The sequence below is a fragment of the Lissotriton vulgaris genome, chromosome 6, assembly GCF_964263255.1.
Source record: "Lissotriton vulgaris chromosome 6, aLisVul1.2, whole genome shotgun sequence".
NCBI classification, from domain to species: Eukaryota; Metazoa; Chordata; class Amphibia; order Caudata; family Salamandridae; genus Lissotriton; species Lissotriton vulgaris.
In genome coordinates, this window is record NC_141694.1 from 1,155,652,808 (window position 1) to 1,155,669,965 (window position 17,158).

At 41.3% G+C, this 17,158-nt stretch overlaps 1 protein-coding gene across 1 annotated transcript in view; it reads left to right on the forward strand.

The window, feature by feature from the left end:
* Positions 1–17,158, forward strand: part of LOC147708559 (chitin synthase chs-2-like) — a 389,460-nt gene that overhangs the window by 250,932 nt on the left and 121,370 nt on the right. Inside the window, 1 exon segment of the mRNA XM_086927238.1 lies at positions 8,753–8,932. Coding sequence (XP_086783364.1) covers positions 8,753–8,932 — 180 coding nt within the window.

The window sequence follows — 17,158 nt, forward strand, 5'->3', positions numbered from 1 at the left end:
CTTTGGCAGACAGAGTATGCACCATCGCCATGGTGGTCCAAAGCTGCATTTTGTTGTTGAGAATAAAAAACAGCAATTAACCCTCTTCCTAATGTGGTTTTCTCCCATGGCCTGGAGGCCATTTTTCAATTTTCAATGCGCTTACTGTCAGGTTTTACCTGGTAGAGATGGACAGTGAAAACTTGCCATTTGTTTGCCCACTCTGAAAAGTTTGACAAAAGCCAAAATCTCAGAAGGCCCTACTTTTACGGTCCATAGGATGTGTATGTCATCAGAAGAGAGGTAGTAGTCTCGGCTATTAAAATACTGAAAGTCGGCCCTCCTAAACGAGGTTATGGAGCACCCTTTCCACCAAAATCTAAATCAGGCCAACAGCTGGTATCCACAACCATGAAAAGTATCTTTTGTTCAATTATTTTGAGATAATACAACTACACATAATTCCACTGGTAGAGGTAAATTAAATAATTCAATGCAATGGGCTGTTATGTACTCAGTGCTACTGAGATGCCTAGGTAAGTCACCACTGTGGCTGCCACCTAGGGAAAAAGCCTCACTGTCATGTGTTTATTTGTTTGTTTGGAAAGTGTAAGGATAGAACTTCTGATTTAAGCAGGCTTCTTTTACCCAGATACCTTCTGGTATCTACTGAACTCCTCCAGCAGGACCAGTGATGAATATGAAGGGTTAATGAAAGTTTCCAAAACTCTATGTGGCTGTTGCCACCAGAACCTCTGTTTTATCAATGTTAAGTTGAAATCAGTTGCTTCCCATTTAGTTTCTGAGCTAGACATACAGTGCCAGACAGTGGGATGCTCAGATGCCCAGCAGCTAAATCAGAACAGAATTTGAATGAAATTGGCATACGTATGTGATTAGAAGTCATGGTACTGAATGAGACCATCAAGTGGCTCAAAAATGGGATTAGAGAGATAGAGCAAGTGGACAGAAGACTGAAGCACTATGGTATTGTCTATGTGTATCTTACATTGCACATATTGTTATCCTATATTAGAACATTGGAATGTTGGAAGCTCCATTGAAAACAATGGAGTAGCTCCAGGCTTATAATGGCTGATGTAAGCCCGGAGCTTCAACATTCCAATGCTTCTTTGTTCACACCTCTGGCAGTGAACAAAGGCTTCAGGGAGCCTGAGGGAATTTTTTCAATCTCCGTGTACTCTCTAAAGCCTTTGTTTAATTTGTTAAAGCATTCTGCCCTCTAGTGGCAGAATGTTCTAATAGCGTTATAGCCCTTCGTAGCTGGGCTAAACCGGCTATTAAAGTCCTGCTGCCTTGTTAAAGTCCCTCGCCTTCGGCTCTGGCCTTTAACGCTGCAGCGGAACTTTAATAGCCAGTATAGCCCGCTACGGTGGGCTATATTCCCTTCCACTCCTTTATTCCCCCTCCTCTTCCTTATTAGTATTCTCTCTGTCACAGTTCTAATGGAATGTTAGATTTTGAATGTGAAAAGTTGGAGGTTGTTGGGGTTTGTACGCAGAGAGTATACTGTGGCTAAAGTTCCTGTTTAATAAAGTATTTTACTGCCTTATCTACAAGAAATTGTAAATTGATACTTGTATAGCGCACTACTCACCCGCAAGGGTCTCAAGGCGCTTGTACAAATACCACTGTGGAACCCATCCTAGCTTTCCCTGTGAGGCATCCACTCCTGGGCACCCCCAAGGTGGAGGCCAGGCATCCTTAGCGTTGTGGGGGCCATTGTGGAGATTAAGCAAGCTATTGCCCAGAGTTGCAGAGTGGGACTCCATGATTGGAATAGGCACCGAGGCGAGAACTATAAGGGCCGTGGAATTTTGAGCCAAAGACCCGCCGACGTGGGGAATTGAACCCTGGTCCTGGGCTAGACCTCTGCATCAGGGTCTGCCGCTCTAATCATTGAGCCACACTTCTCCACAAGAAGCTTCCTATGGGTTATTTGGCTTCACAAGCACCCCAAAGGTGTTGTCATAAGCGATGGAGGGGAAATGTTCCAGGGCTATAGTTTCAGTAGAGGCAAAAAAGCAAGAGTTGAGTGATCAAATAAAATCCTGTTGTTGACACTCCTGGAATAAGCAGCCAGAGGTTATCCATCAATGCACATTACTTTCACTACCAGGTCAAAGCCCTGTCAGAAACCAACCTGAGTCTCATCAAGTGCATGTTGTTTTTAAGAAAAGAGCTAAATGAATGGTGACTAGTGTTTTAGGATTCTGTCAGCTGGGATTAAAAGAGATATAAGCATTTAGTCCGAAGAAGAGCCTAGACCAAGTTTCTTTAGAAGATACATCACAACACATTCTTTAAATTGACGGGGAACAGTGCCAGTGGAAATATAAGTGCTGAGAAACAGAGGGGACAGATTGCAATAGCTGATTTGGCAAAAGAAGTAAACATAAATAGAGACCAACAGGGAAACTTGCAATGCAAAATTATATAATAATATTGTCTATTAATATATCATGTTTGTGCCACCCTTGTTTCCTTTCCCTACTTTGGCTGCCTGTGAAAATGAAACATGTTTATTGTTCACTTGTCGGCACATCTTATGTACTATCTATATGAAAATTTGATTTAGGGCCCCATTCAACATTCAAGGTACCTGTAGACAAGTAAGGACTTAATAGATTTCTGAACATTCCTTACACTTAATGTTACAAACTGCATGGCAGACAATGCGATCATATCACTCCCAATCTCATTAGTTTGTAGACGAGCCACACTGGCCTGGGGGTACATGCATTGACGATTGGTCACTACCACTGTGTGCCCTTTCATGCTGTGAACTATCCTTTCTCTCCTATTTCTAGCAGTATATGTTTTAAACTGACAGTGAATTTCGTAAGCAACGCACTTATTTCACCTATGCACACCTTTCGTGTGTACATCGATTACACTAGCTCTGGGCAAACTCACCCTGTGCCGCAGGTCCTGAAGAAAGTCTATTAAATTTGATCATATTGCCTGGAAAATGTAGCCCATCTCACTCTGACCATTCTCACTAATTTTGGATCGTGTAAGACCACATCGCATCCATCACGTCCAGTGACTCTTTTTTACCTCTACCCCAGGGACTGCATAATAACGTTTTTGGTATCCTGGAGGTAGTTTTAAAATTCTTACTTTCACGTTATTCACTTGTCCACTCCAAATCAAACCAGCTCTGCTGTAATCAGGCGTCAAAGCACACCTAGGCGGCTCTCGTCCCCCTGAGTGGGAAGCCAATGATGAAGCATGCCACCAACTAGGTTGGTGGGTGAGGGTTCTTTTATAAACCTAATGGGTTCCCTGCAAGGGAGGCCTGTTTAATGACTATGACTCTCTGGTTTATCCAAGTTGAATTTTGAGCTTGTTCTCATTGGGGGGCACACACACCCCTCCCCAAAACAAAGCAGCGGGCCGTGAAAACACCAGATGCAGGCAGCAGCACTGCAGCCACATTCGAATGAAAGGAACTACGACAGCCAGCAAGACATGGTTCATTCTGCAGCCTCCTGTTCTCTAGACTGTTGCCCTGGAGCCTGTGTTGGTCTACCTTCGACCTGGGAGAATGGATTGGACACTGTTGCCACAGCTGCCCAGGTCCTGTGCTCACGGACGGCATGGCTGTGCTTCGGAGACCGCCTGCCCCCCTTTTGCCTGTCTGGCTCCTTTCCCCTTCTGGTTCTTCCTCCGTTGGTTCGACTCCCTGGTTTTCTTTGAACTTGGCCCTCGTAACTTCTTGAATGGAACTCGTGTGCGCCCTGCCATTTTGGGAACTTCTCCTGTTGTCGCTCTTGTCCTTGGTCCACCATCTTGCAAAACAGCAGACATTCTACTGCCCTCTCTTGGTGCTGTGACTGCATCCCCCCCTCTGACCCCACTTAATGGAACTCTGCTCTCCTGGTTCTTGCCATGGTGAGATGGTTTCCATCGATGCCCACGATCCATGTCTTTTTATTTCTTTTTACTTCTTTTTCACTCTGTAAATATGTGATATATACTTGCCCAAGCCTAATCGCTGGTAAAATGGAATCCTGAGAAAATCTTTTTGTGTATATATGTATATAGAGATAACGCTAACCACTAGTATATGTAGTAGACCTTTTACTCATTACCATTCCACTGTGATTCTTAGAGTTTATCCATTTGTATCTCTTCCTTGAGTGACTACAACTTGTACATTCATAATTTTTTCTGTTTGTATCTCTTCCCTGTGTGACTTTACAACTTGTATATTTGCAATTTTTTTCCTGTTGTATCTTTTATGTAACTCATGTAATCCTAAGTCCTTATGTATCGCAACTGGTTCTTTTGTAAAGCGATCTGACACCTTCGGGTAATGTTCGCGCTATATAAAATCACAATAAATAAATAAAAAATGAAATAAAAACTTCAGAGCCTCAAAACTTGATGTAAATCACTGAGGAGGGGAAGAGATTAATTCCTTGCATGGTGTTACATATTGGAGTAGGTCTGGCAGTGACACAAGTACGGCCCAGGTGGAGCTCGGTACCAGAGATTGCCTTAGACGCCACTGTGCCATCAGGCCCCATAAACACTCTTGTGGTCTCCCGCCACCTGTGCCATACACACTGCTCATTGGACAGGTAATGTGAGAAGAACAGGGCTGGTAGCTGCACACCAGGCACTGACCTCCTTCGCATGGCGGTACTTGACAAAACGTCATCACTCACTGCCTGACACGCCAAACGGATCACTGAAATAATATCGAGAGACAAAATATCGACCTGCAAGAATATCGTTGAGAAAATATCGACTGACAAAATATCGAGTTTCTACCTACAAACAGGTAAGTACAAAAATATCAAGTTAAAAATATCGTTTACAAAAATATAGTTTTGAAAAATATCGACTTTACTAAAAACAGTGTTAAAATAAATTAATATTAAAAACTAAGTACTAAAATATACTTAAAAATACTTAAATTAACTTATAATAATTAAATAATTAATGAAAGTAAAAAATAAAAATGTTTAATTCATATTTCCTAAAACATATATATATAGTAGCAAAATATAATTAAATAATAGCCAATATTAGTAACGTAAAATAACAAAAGAGTAAAAATTACTATTCCCACTCCAGTGGGTGCAACAGTAGGGAAAGCGTTGGATAGCGTAGGGGTTAAAATTACTATTCCCACTCCAAAGAGTGCAACAGTTGGGAAAGCGTTGGATAGCGTAGGGGTTAAAATTACTATTTCCCCTCCAAAGAGTGCAACAGTAGGGAAAGCGTTGGATAGTGTAGGGGTTAAAATTACCATTCCCACTCCAGTGGGTGCAACAGTAGGGAAAGCGTTGGATAGCGTAGGGGTTAAACTTACTATTCCCACTCCAAAGAGTGCAACAGTAGGGAAAGCGTTGGATAGCGTAGGGGTTAAAATTACTATTCCCACTCCAAAGAGTGCAACAGTAGGGAAAGCGTTGGATAGCGTAGGGGTTAAAATTACTATTCCCACTCCAGTGGGTGCAACAGTAGGGAAAACGTTGGATAGCGCAGGGGTTAAAATTACTATTCCCACTCCAGTGGGTGCAACAGTAGGGAAAGCGTTGGATAGCGTAGGGGTAAACATTACTAATCCCACTCCAAAGAGTGCAACAGTAGGGAAAGCGTTGGATAATGTAGGGGTTTAAATTACTATTCCCACTCCAGTGGGTGCAACAGTAGCGAACGCGTTGAATAGCGCAGCGGTTAAAATTACTATTCCCACTCCAAAGAGTGCAACAGTAGGGAAAGCGTTGGATAGCGTAGGGGTTAAAATTACTATTCCCACTCCAGTGGGTGCAACAGTAGGGAAAGTGTTGGATAGCGTAGGGGTTAAAATTACTATTCCCACTCCAGTGGGTGCAACAGTAGGGAACGCGTTGGATAGCGTAGGGGTAAAAATTACTATTACCACTCCAAAGAGTGCAACAGTAGGGAACGCGTTGGATAGCGTAGGGGTTAAAATTACTATTCCCACTCCAGTGGGTGCAACAGTAGGGAAAATGTTGGATAGCGTAGGGGTTAAAAATACTATTCCCACTCCAAAGAGTGCAACAGTAGGGAAAGCGTTGGATAGCTTAGGGGTTAAAATTACTATTCCCACTCCAGTGGGTGCAACAGTAGGGAAAGCGTTGGATAGCGTAGGGGTTAAAATTACTATTCCCACTCCAAAGAGTGCAACAGTAGGGAAAGCGTTGGATAGCGTAGGGGTAAAAATTACTATTCCCACTCCAGTGGATGCAACAGTAGGGAAAGCGTTGGATAGCGTAGTGGTTACAATTACTATTCCCACTCCAGAGAATACAATATTAGGAAAAGTAAATATTTCATATATTATTCAAATATCTAAAAATGAATATCTAATAATAATTAATTTAAAAAACGAATTAACAATAATTATTTCAATTAATCACCTAATAATACAAATTAATTAAACATTAACAATTAATTATTTTATAATTTAAAATTATTTGACAATTGTTTCCAAATAAATAAATTATAATTAGTTTTATTATTTAATTAATTATTAATAAATTACATACCACCCTATGCCCCTATAAACCCACAACACGCTACTGAAATTAAATTAGTAAAATTTACATAATTACCAATTAATCAATAAATATAAATTATTTAACACTTTTAATTAAATTAATTAACAAATATAAATTAATTGACAATTAATTACTATTTACTATCAATAAATACATTTACATATTTAATTAATTATATTTAAATTACTTCCCACCCTATTCCCCTATAAACCCACAACCCGCTACAGAATTAAATTAGTAAAATTTACATAATTACCAATTAATCAATTAATAATAATTATTTTCCAATTACAATTAAATTAATTAACACATATAAATTAATTAACAATTAATTACAAATTACTATCAATAATTCAATTTACATATTTAATTAATTATAATTAAATTACTTACCACCCTACTCCCCTATAAACCCAAAACCCGCTACAGAATTAAATTACGCAATAATTATGAAAACAAAATTCTTTAAATATAAATATTCATAACATAAATACACACTTTTCACACATATTATAACATAAAAATACACTATATTATAAAAAAAATCGATATTTTTAACTATCTATATTATACACTTCGATATTTTAACTATCTATATTCTTAACAGTCGATATTACTTCACTTACCTTAAAAACGATATTTTTGTAGTCTATATTCTGTCCTGTCGATATTTTGTCCAGTCTATATTAAAAACACGATATTATGTCCAATCGATATTTTGGACTCGATATTATGTCTGTGCACCACGCCAAACACCAGATAGCTGTAATATGGGCTGAGCCAAAACGTGACTTGCACTTCAACTAATGCTGTGACTGAAGCAGGCCAACTTACCGGCCCTTTAAATACATTCTGTGTGTGGGTCTTTCCAGAAAGCCAGCGAATCTCCAAGGCAGTAGCTTTAATGATGCAAAGCTCTTTTAAGTAACATTTTTAGCGCTCGGGAAGACATCTAAAGCTGCTTTTAGTACAGAGCAAAAATGAAATGCATCCGAGTAGGCTGAAACACATTTTTTTATAACCGAATCAGGAATAACTTTGCACAGTCAGTCAGCAACAAAGTATGGCTGCCATGGACACTCATTACATGAAAGCAAAATTGTGCATACGTTTGCAACACAGCCCACGTCGGCTGACTGTTTGGCGGAAAAGTGTCTATTTCTTGAAATACAACTCCATGAAAGGCTAATAATATTGGAATGCAATTATCAAACATTTATTATACCCAAAAGTGGCAACCATTTATGTCTGCGGCAGTTGACCTAAATTATATCAAAATAGCCATTACTGGGAAAATTCTGAGGACACAACCTTCAAAATGTGGACAGGTAAATCTGGTGGCAATAGTCGAATAAATAATGTGAAACGATTTTTAAGAATCAGGCGGAAAGGGAATTGTGTTGCTTGAGTCTCATGAAAATTATGTATGCGTGGTTCATGTGCCTGCTAACACCTGAATGGGCCTACAAATTATTAAGATTATTGCACCAAATATATGACAAACTAATTCAATGACCGTTGACGGTCTGAACTGACCAGATTGCAAAAAAAAAAGTCAATTCAGCGCATACCTTAGAAAATATGATAAAATAATTGTGAGCCTATCGGTTCTGAAAGCATTTCTACTGGCACTACAATGTGTATTATTTGGCAAAGGCACTTCATAATTAAGTTGCAATGTGCGCCCTTAAGATTACTGCAGTGCTATTGAGAGGATGTATGGGTGAAGGAAATAAACTGGGAGACGGAAATGCCCGAGGGTTGTAGATAAATGTGTATATATGTATGCCTTATGTTGGTGATGGTGTCTGGTTGAGGTGATAATGGCCACTTACACGGAGAAAGAATGAGCCATATGATTAGCACCTGATCGGTGTAATGGGGACCTCATTGGGCTGTCAGTACGATCATTTGTAATTCCAAGTACTAAGATTAGAGAAGTCAAGAAAGAAAAGACAAATTAAACAACAACAAAACACAAGCATAATTAAAATATTCTACAACGGCTACAAACCTAGATCAATGGACAATGGTCTTCACAGAAAATTAAGCCATTGGGTTCTAGTACACTTTTTAATTGGAATATGAGACATCATAGGTTACATATTTTTTATGAAAAAGATTTCACATCATCCAAGAACTGTTTACGCCTTTCTGTAGATACATACCTAGTAGGCTTTTCACTTTGTGTCTTGATTGCTGTATTACAGGTGCCTTAAGCTTTGTGTTTCATTGGAATGGAAATCTAACCATCGTGTTAGCCATCATCCCTCCGGCATTATATTTACTACTCTGCTTCGTGATCAAGCCTGACACGCAAATCACTGTTGCTGCTTACATGAGCATTGGCTACGCATTCCTGATGACAGCTACTTTCCTATCCATCATAGGTGAGTGTGTGGCTGCCAGTGAAGATTGTGCTAACTGACATATTTCAATCTCAAGACCTTTAGTAATAGTCACAGTGCTATAGCAACTGCATTTGTATTACATACTACATATATCGCTCATAGAGATATTACATGTACTTGTATTGCATCTTGTTAAACCTCAAATCGGGCACTCAAATCGCTTCTTAACTGGTCCAAAAAAAGCTTCTTCATGCGACTGTCAACTGGTATGAGTAATGTTCTTTAATCTGGGACCACAGTGGCCCTCACATGAAAATCGTAAATCAGTGGCGGCTGGTGACATTTGAAAGTGGTGGGGCAGAAACTGATAATCATACAGCACCGTAGCGAGCGAGCTAAGGAGGGTTCGGGGGGATTTCCCCCCGAGAAAATTTTGAAAAAATAGTGGGAAAATGGTGCATTTTCAAGCAAATTTGAGAAAGCAGGAAGGTTAATAAAGCTATTGTGAAAGTGCAGGTATTACATTATTAAAGAGCTTTCATATAACATAGGTAGCTGACACAAGCCAAGCCTTGCTCTCCATATAATGACAATTGCACAATCATTATGAATATATATATTTAATCGCGTCCATACAGTATATTGCCTTTCTACCTCACTATTCTCTTGTTGTTATTATTGCTTTTATTATCTTTATATGCAATTCCTTCCTGTTAAGCGCTCTGATACCCACGGGTCCTGTCCGCGCTATACAAAACACTATAAATAAATAAATAAATAATAAATAAATAAATAATAAGCTGCTTATTCAGTATAACCACAGCGCTTCATAACTGCACAACTCTATTTACAAGCAACAGAGGCCGTGAGGAGCAACTCTGCTCTGCACGCGCTGTTTGAGGTTTCCGCACCAGTGCACAGTGGCGGCTTGCCTTTCTTCCTTATAGTAAGGAGGGGTGTGCCCGTTCTACCACAGGAAACAGGATTCCCTCTTTCGTTTTCTGTCCAAGTGCTAGTGGTGTGCCAGTGGAAGCAAAAATAGACACAGTGTCTATGTCTGCTTCCATTGGCACACCACCAGCACACACATGACATGTTTGCTCTCCAAAATTAGAAAGTGATCTCTGTGCCAACGCTTTCCTCGGGCAAGACGGTGCCAGGCTACGCGAGAAAAGGCCGCTTTAATGATACAGGTCTGTGCTGCTAATGTGATAACATACAAAACAAAACAGCACCGCCACCAGCGTAATGTTGCCCTAGATCACACTGTGCGACATAGCTAAGCCTCACATCACATGTGCCATAAATAAATAAAACGTGAGCACAAAAACACTCATTTTCTTGTAGTATCGATTTCTTTGGGATAGGCAAAAGTGACAAAACAGTTCCTATTGACTAAACTTATGGAGCAATGCAATGGTCACACAACATTTTCCAGGTGTATGTCTGAATTGCATCTGTAAAAAGTGGTAAGTTATGTCTGTATATTTCACACCTGATCAAAAATCTTTTCCAAATTGAAACCTATGAATGATATGCACACCTTAGTAACGTACACAGTCATGAGTTGTTACACAGCGGCAGTTTTAGTTTTAAATTGGCTTCAAAGTTACAATGGTGAATGCAAGCAAGAGCTCATTAAAAACTTGACCAGGAAAATCCCATGTAAACATAGTGAACACCTTTTCCTTGTGAATTAACTTTTCAAGCTAATCAGCATATTTAGATTACTCCTAAAAAAAACCTGGCAAACCGCTGCAAAAAAAGTGGGAAAGCACAAAAATTACCCCAGATTTCACAGTTGATGTGAGGTAAGGGGAGAATGTTAAGTGAAATATTCAATAAATAAATGTAAAACTTGGAATAAAAAAATTCTATAAATTCCCTAATCAAATATGGGATCAGAAAAACAGGATTATGTGAATCTCCAGAATAGGATTCACCATATAAGGCTTCTAAAAGTTGACTCCAGACTGCAAATGAGGTATTCCGACCTGAACATTACGATGACATGGCCACCAAAAGTGTGCACAGGGGTACAGAGGACACAGCACTTTAGAGGTATTTTCCAGAGAAGAACGCAGACTGCATCTGCAGTCAAAAAACACTGACTGGTGTCCGACACCCGACATGAGATGGTAACTCAGATGCACTGTGGGACTCATGGGGACAGCTTCCACGTTGTTAATAGTGGCAGGTGTCCGGCAGGTGTCCCATCTGGAGCAGTGGAAGCTGCAGGGCACACTGCATGCCCTCCTATTTCATTCCTTGCTTGCTGACTGTATTTTTCTTAAAGCGTCTCAAGCATTATTAAATCACTCAGGGGCAGATTTACTAAGATTTGATGCTGTGTGTGTGTCACAGAAGTTACGCAAATCAGATCAAAATCTTTGAGTCTGATTTTCTTTTTAGCGCTAAACTTGTTTAGTGCTGGAAATAATGTGAAACCAGCATTGCATTACTTCGCGCCAAGGGGGCGTACCATGGGTGGTACATGGGCACACCCATGAACACTCCCTCCCCCATGGTTTTTGACACTAAATCCAAATTACTACAGAAAGTGACAGCGTTAGAAAATAGTGCACCCTTCTACCAGGCGCTATAAAGAAGAAATGCCTTTTTTCTCCTTTATTTTGCATGTGGGAAAATTCTTAAAATAAGTCTAAGCATAGTATTTAGTACTGGAAGAGAATCCTTCCAGTACAAAACCTATGCTTGACTAACGGAGGCACCCTTGAACTGTGGTGCAAAGGTGTCTCCGTGGGCACGGCAGCGAATTTCAGCACATGCCCTAGGGAGAGGGGAGGCCGAGGGGAGTGCCATATTTCAGTAAAGTTGGTGCTCTCATGGTCTCTCATCATGCAGCGCAGCGCAACATTTGCGGCTGCTGCACTGTGATACGTGAGAAATCGGTAAATCTGCCTCTCAGTCCCTTTAAAGGTACAGATTATACTTTTTTTTTAAATTCTAGTGGGGATTACAAATGCAGGGAATGAAGTCTGCTGTCCCTCTCAGACCTAGAGTCACAGGCATTCCGAGGGGGTCGCAAACTGCTTCCTGCCTCATATATATGAACGAAGTAGTAGGTTTTACCACCTACGGCTAATTTAGATGTTGTGATGTAACTAATCAGGACCTATGTTCCATCAAATAATGTGACTCAGGACGCAAACCAGACGGTGTGCAAAAACACCAGCTGGTTTGCTAGCTACAATTTATACATTGCACCCAAAATGGCAGCCAAGACCTAAGTAAAAACAAATACTAAATCCAAATATATCCAGCAAAATACATCAAAACAAATTAACCATGCAGATTTAAAAGAAAAATACCAACAATAAAAAAATAAAATAAAAGCAAAGCGGGTGATTCCAGAAATCGTTGCATATTTGTACAATTACAGCGAATAGCTCGCAAGAGATTTTTTGAGTTTTGCCACAATTATTTGTCATCTGATGAGCTGATTAATGAGCATAGACATGGATATACCATGGAGAAATACAGAAAGCCTTTGAAATTACATAATATTATTATGGAGCTAAAATGTAACATTTTCAAACTATTGGTTAATAACTTGGGCTGAAGAGAAATTCAGTACAGATATGAGATAGGAGAAGGGAGATAAGAAATTTGCAACTCTAATCATAAAGAAATTCCCTGAGGAAAAGGAAGCATTATTTACTGACACAAGGCTGCCAAATAAAAAGCGTAAGCATTCTGTCCCGTTGGGTGAAATGTTGATTTCTTACCGTGAAAGTCCTAAAGTATAATCTATGATCTTGTATTAGGATTACAAGCACAAAACCACGTTTGTGTTTTACAAGGTGGGATTACTCAAAAAACATTAGAAAAAACTTCAACAAACCTAATTGAAGCGTCAAAGAGATGATTATTTTCATGAAATCCAGGAATTTTGAACACTACCTCCCCCACCACAGTGAGCTCTTCAACACTCCTGACTACCAGGTGCATCCACCTCAGCAAGAGCCCTTTAATGCAGCCTACAACTATACTCACAAACATGGACGTGCATTGTGATGAAGTGGCTGTGTCAGTTTGCAGATCGGGCGTGTCACCCTGCTCATAGAGGAGAGGTCGAGGAATGGTGATCAGCATCACAAGTGCCAAAATGAAGGAGGAGCCCCAGGTAGCAGGGCCAACGATGTCACCCTCCCACCCCAAATATGCCTGCATCCTGTATTCCTACTATCTACCGGCTCAACATGACCCCATATATCACTCCTTCCTGCCACTGCGGATGGAACAGTGATTAACAGTGGTATACAGGCAGCCAATACACCCCCTCGGAAACATTTCTGGCTTGCATTTTTTTTCTTGCGGTGATTATTAGACCCAGGTGTCTAAATCGCCCTTGTGGCACCGACGTCTCATTCTAGAGGCACGGAGTTCGCCCTGACCAGGCAATAAGATTCATCATGTCACTCTGCACCGAGAGGCTCTTCTTGGCACAGGCGATCGAATTACAATCTGCTCCCGCCATTTTACAATCTGCGAGCAAAAAACACTTATTTGGTTGATATAAAGAGGTCCTGCTCGATTGAAAGACATTAGATCAAATTGAGTGGTTTGGTTAAAATCTGACACCCTGGAGACGCAACCAACCGTGTGCGTGTGCCTAAACTGCCTTTGCCATGAAAAAAGTCACAGAATGGGAGATGAGTCTTTTAAGAGGGTCACTGCACTGGTCCTCGATTAATCTGTCCAGACAACTGAATGTTACATACTAGAGAGGATTTGTGCGCAATGAAAAATAACTAAGTTAGCACCTTTGCAAGTCTCGGCTTCTTTTGTCAGTGCGGTTGAAGAATAAATACAACTTGAAGTGGATTGTGTCTCTGAGCTGCCCCCCCCCCCCCCCACCAGGAACGGGGGAGCTGAGCACTCTCTGTCCTCCTGGGTGGTGTGGTCACTGCAGGAACATACACTTTTTGGATCATGGCTTCTGTCACCTCTGGAAAAGTCTGCAGCCTGCGTTCTCCAAGGAACTGGCTTCCCAGAAAAAGGTACCCTAATTTGTCCCAAGTCCTGCAATTCATGCTGCACAGACCCCTTCCCCCTCGCCTCTTACTATGAGCCTAATAGTAACCTTCTCCTTTTGTGTACCCATCTACTGTCACCCTTGAGGCTCAACCACGTTCTAGAAAGAATAGCACAATCGCGACATATTGCAATAGTAAATAAAAGACACCTCTAATGTGGAGGAGTTGCATTTACAATGTTTGTGCCCTGCCATGTCGCCTTAAGGGGTAGCATGAAACCTAGCCAATAAGAACATCTCCCTAAAACACCACTGTCCCACCAAAACCCTGCCTGCATGGGTATACGGACACCCACCCCCTCCCCCCCGTCAGGATCTCCAGTCCGCCCTCTTCACCTCGCCTACCTGGCCCCCGCCATCCGTTCTCCTTCCTCCGGACCTCCCTGCCTTCCTCACGCTGCCGATAATCCATAACTTCTGTAAAGCTGTGCTTCCTCCGGAGCGGGGCCTAACCTATCCGTCCACCCTCACGGAGTTCTCCTCAGCATCCAACACTTTGCAGTAACGTAACGTTTTAAACTTAAAAAAACCCACTGGAATACAACAGCTAGGTATTGCACGTGACTATAACTTGCGCCCTCGCCATGCTTACTCCTCTTCTGCGGAGTGGGTGAGGCGGAGGGGGGGGGGGGCTGGGTACAAACTGGAAATGGAATAGACAATATGGATCGCGCGCGATGAAACCCATGCTAACTGCATGCCTTACTCTTCCCTACTGAGCAATTAAAACCCCTCCCCTCCCGCCAACAGCGCGCCAGGTGCACGTGCATCGGAGCAGTGCGGACAGCAGACTTCAATGGACAGGACCTCGCTGAATGGGAATGCTGCAACTGTGATAATGTCAGGAGGTGCACACCCTTTTAAGTTTACTCATGAAACAATTGCTAATTCTACTTAATCAACTGATTGCGTGCTCCCTGGTTTATGGGCAGCCAGCCCCAATCAATATTGATCTGCTAGTGGAAAACCACTGGTATACCAGGTGCACTGCCTGAAACTAAAGTATCGTACTAGATTTTAAACAGTGTTATTTTTCATTGCTACTAGTATTCAAGAAATGATAAACAAAACGACACACTTATTTTCAAAAACATCAATTCATGTTTAAATTATGAAGCAAAAGTTCTTCTTGTGATTGCAAATATAAAACAAACTAAGAAATGTCATCGTTCAATATTCTGCAGATATTTTCAAAAACTGATAAATGATGCACGTTTCTGCATATAACACAATACACATTACAACTGCTTCTTGTGTGAGGCCCAATGCATTTCGGGAGAGACTCCCTTCTTCGGGGGCACTAATGAAAAAATATATATAGAACAACATGTTACATTATGTACATTTGCTAATCCAGATACATATTTTGCTAAAAAATCTATGCACGATCATTATAATGGCCAAGGCGCCAAACATCCTCATGTGCTTACTGCTGGTCAAATATCCGCCTTAATCACCAGTACTGAATACATAAAAAACATCAACCAAGTAAACAATATCATCACCCAAGTGCGAAATGTAAAATCAAAAGTGACTGTAAGGATGTGTTCTTTCTAAAAATTTAAACGTGTTATGTGCTCAAAACAAAACTCAAAATCGCTAGGAAAACATAGCGCACCTTTGGTATGATTAGTAAGTTCACTGTCACAATTTTGTCACGATAGCAGTTGCCTATGACTCAGGGTTGCAATATAGTTGAAAACGCCTGCAGGCGATAACTTAGTTCTACCAAATTTAGGTTGCCAGCATATGAATGAGTACCTGAAAATGACAAACAGTGCGATGTATATCATGGTATAACATTGTGTTTGCAGTGCTACCAGTAGTCCAAACACATGCGATCAGTTTTTAAGGAGGGATGAACACTCACCATCTACCCAACGGGTACAGATAAACTTGTATGTGCTGAGCAAAAAATCTCTATCCACAAAAGCGATAATTTTAGGGAATGACTCTGTAAAAAGTGAAAAACAGCGCTCACTCAAAAATCATACCGAAAATGTATACACAATGGCACAATAATAACCCATCTGAAATTCTTTTTACCTTTATGGTAATCTCAATACCGAAAACACGCCACAGGAGAATGCTCGCAGTCTCTCGCAACTGCCCCACAAAGCCTCAGATGGCTGGGAAATCTATTTATAAAACAAAACTATTTCCATGGGTTTGTTTTTCATCTAAAGAGAGCAAACACACTCTACCATTTCGGTGGGCACGTGACTTTCCACTCACCGTCATAAAAAAGCGAGTTAACTGTAAAAACGTGATTTATCTCAATGCTCTCAGTGCACCTATAAGGCTTGGTACCACCATGAACAAAGCAGCAAACCAGATCTGGGGGTGGGCTTATGGTTAGTGGGAATCAAGATGCCGCCATTATCTCTGCTACTAAGCGGCAGCGCTATAGGCAATAAATGTTACTATCATTCCATTTAATTATATTCATTTGTCATCCTCTGAAGGATGGCAAGCTTAGTCGGCCTTTCTCTGATTCCATCTAGTGACCTGTTGGACATCACATGTAGCAGAGTAGAGCACTCAACCCACTGAGCAATTCGAACGGAGCACTTCTATCGGCGGTGTGAGGCACTGACTGGCAATCCGCGCAAAACCCCTGTTTCAATCTGAAAACCATGCAGCAACGTCTCTGTTTATGAAAGGATGAGGGCTCGGTCTTTCATCCCACCGTTCCACTCCCTTTCCGATTAATACCTGCTGTTACACTCGGTGTAGCTGCTCGGAGTTTGAAGAGTGATTGTGAGTGGGCAGGGCCGCAGGGAGAGAACGAGAGGCACGAGTGCAGTCACGACACACAGAAAAGGAGGGAATTTGGCATTTATAAAGAAGACTAAGAAAGAGAAGCATTATAAAATTATTACCCAGGCCTGAGTCAGTGCAATATAATTGCGCCGTCCGGGTCCGCAGTAGGCTAGGCTGTAGGAGCAAAACAACTGGTGTGGTCACGACGATGACGACGAGTCAGGACTGGACTGAGTCACGCGCTCTCACACTGACTAATTCAGCCAATCCTGGCGCAGCCTTAACAGCGCCACTGCACCAGGATTGGCCCTCGAGCAGGATAAAATCTGCCCGTAATGAGACCGGGCCCCGGGTCCCTTCCTGTGTCTCAGGGCTATAGGGGGTTGGGGGGGGAAGGTCTAATAGGTACAACGCATGCGCAGGCCAGTCTACATTCGGAATAC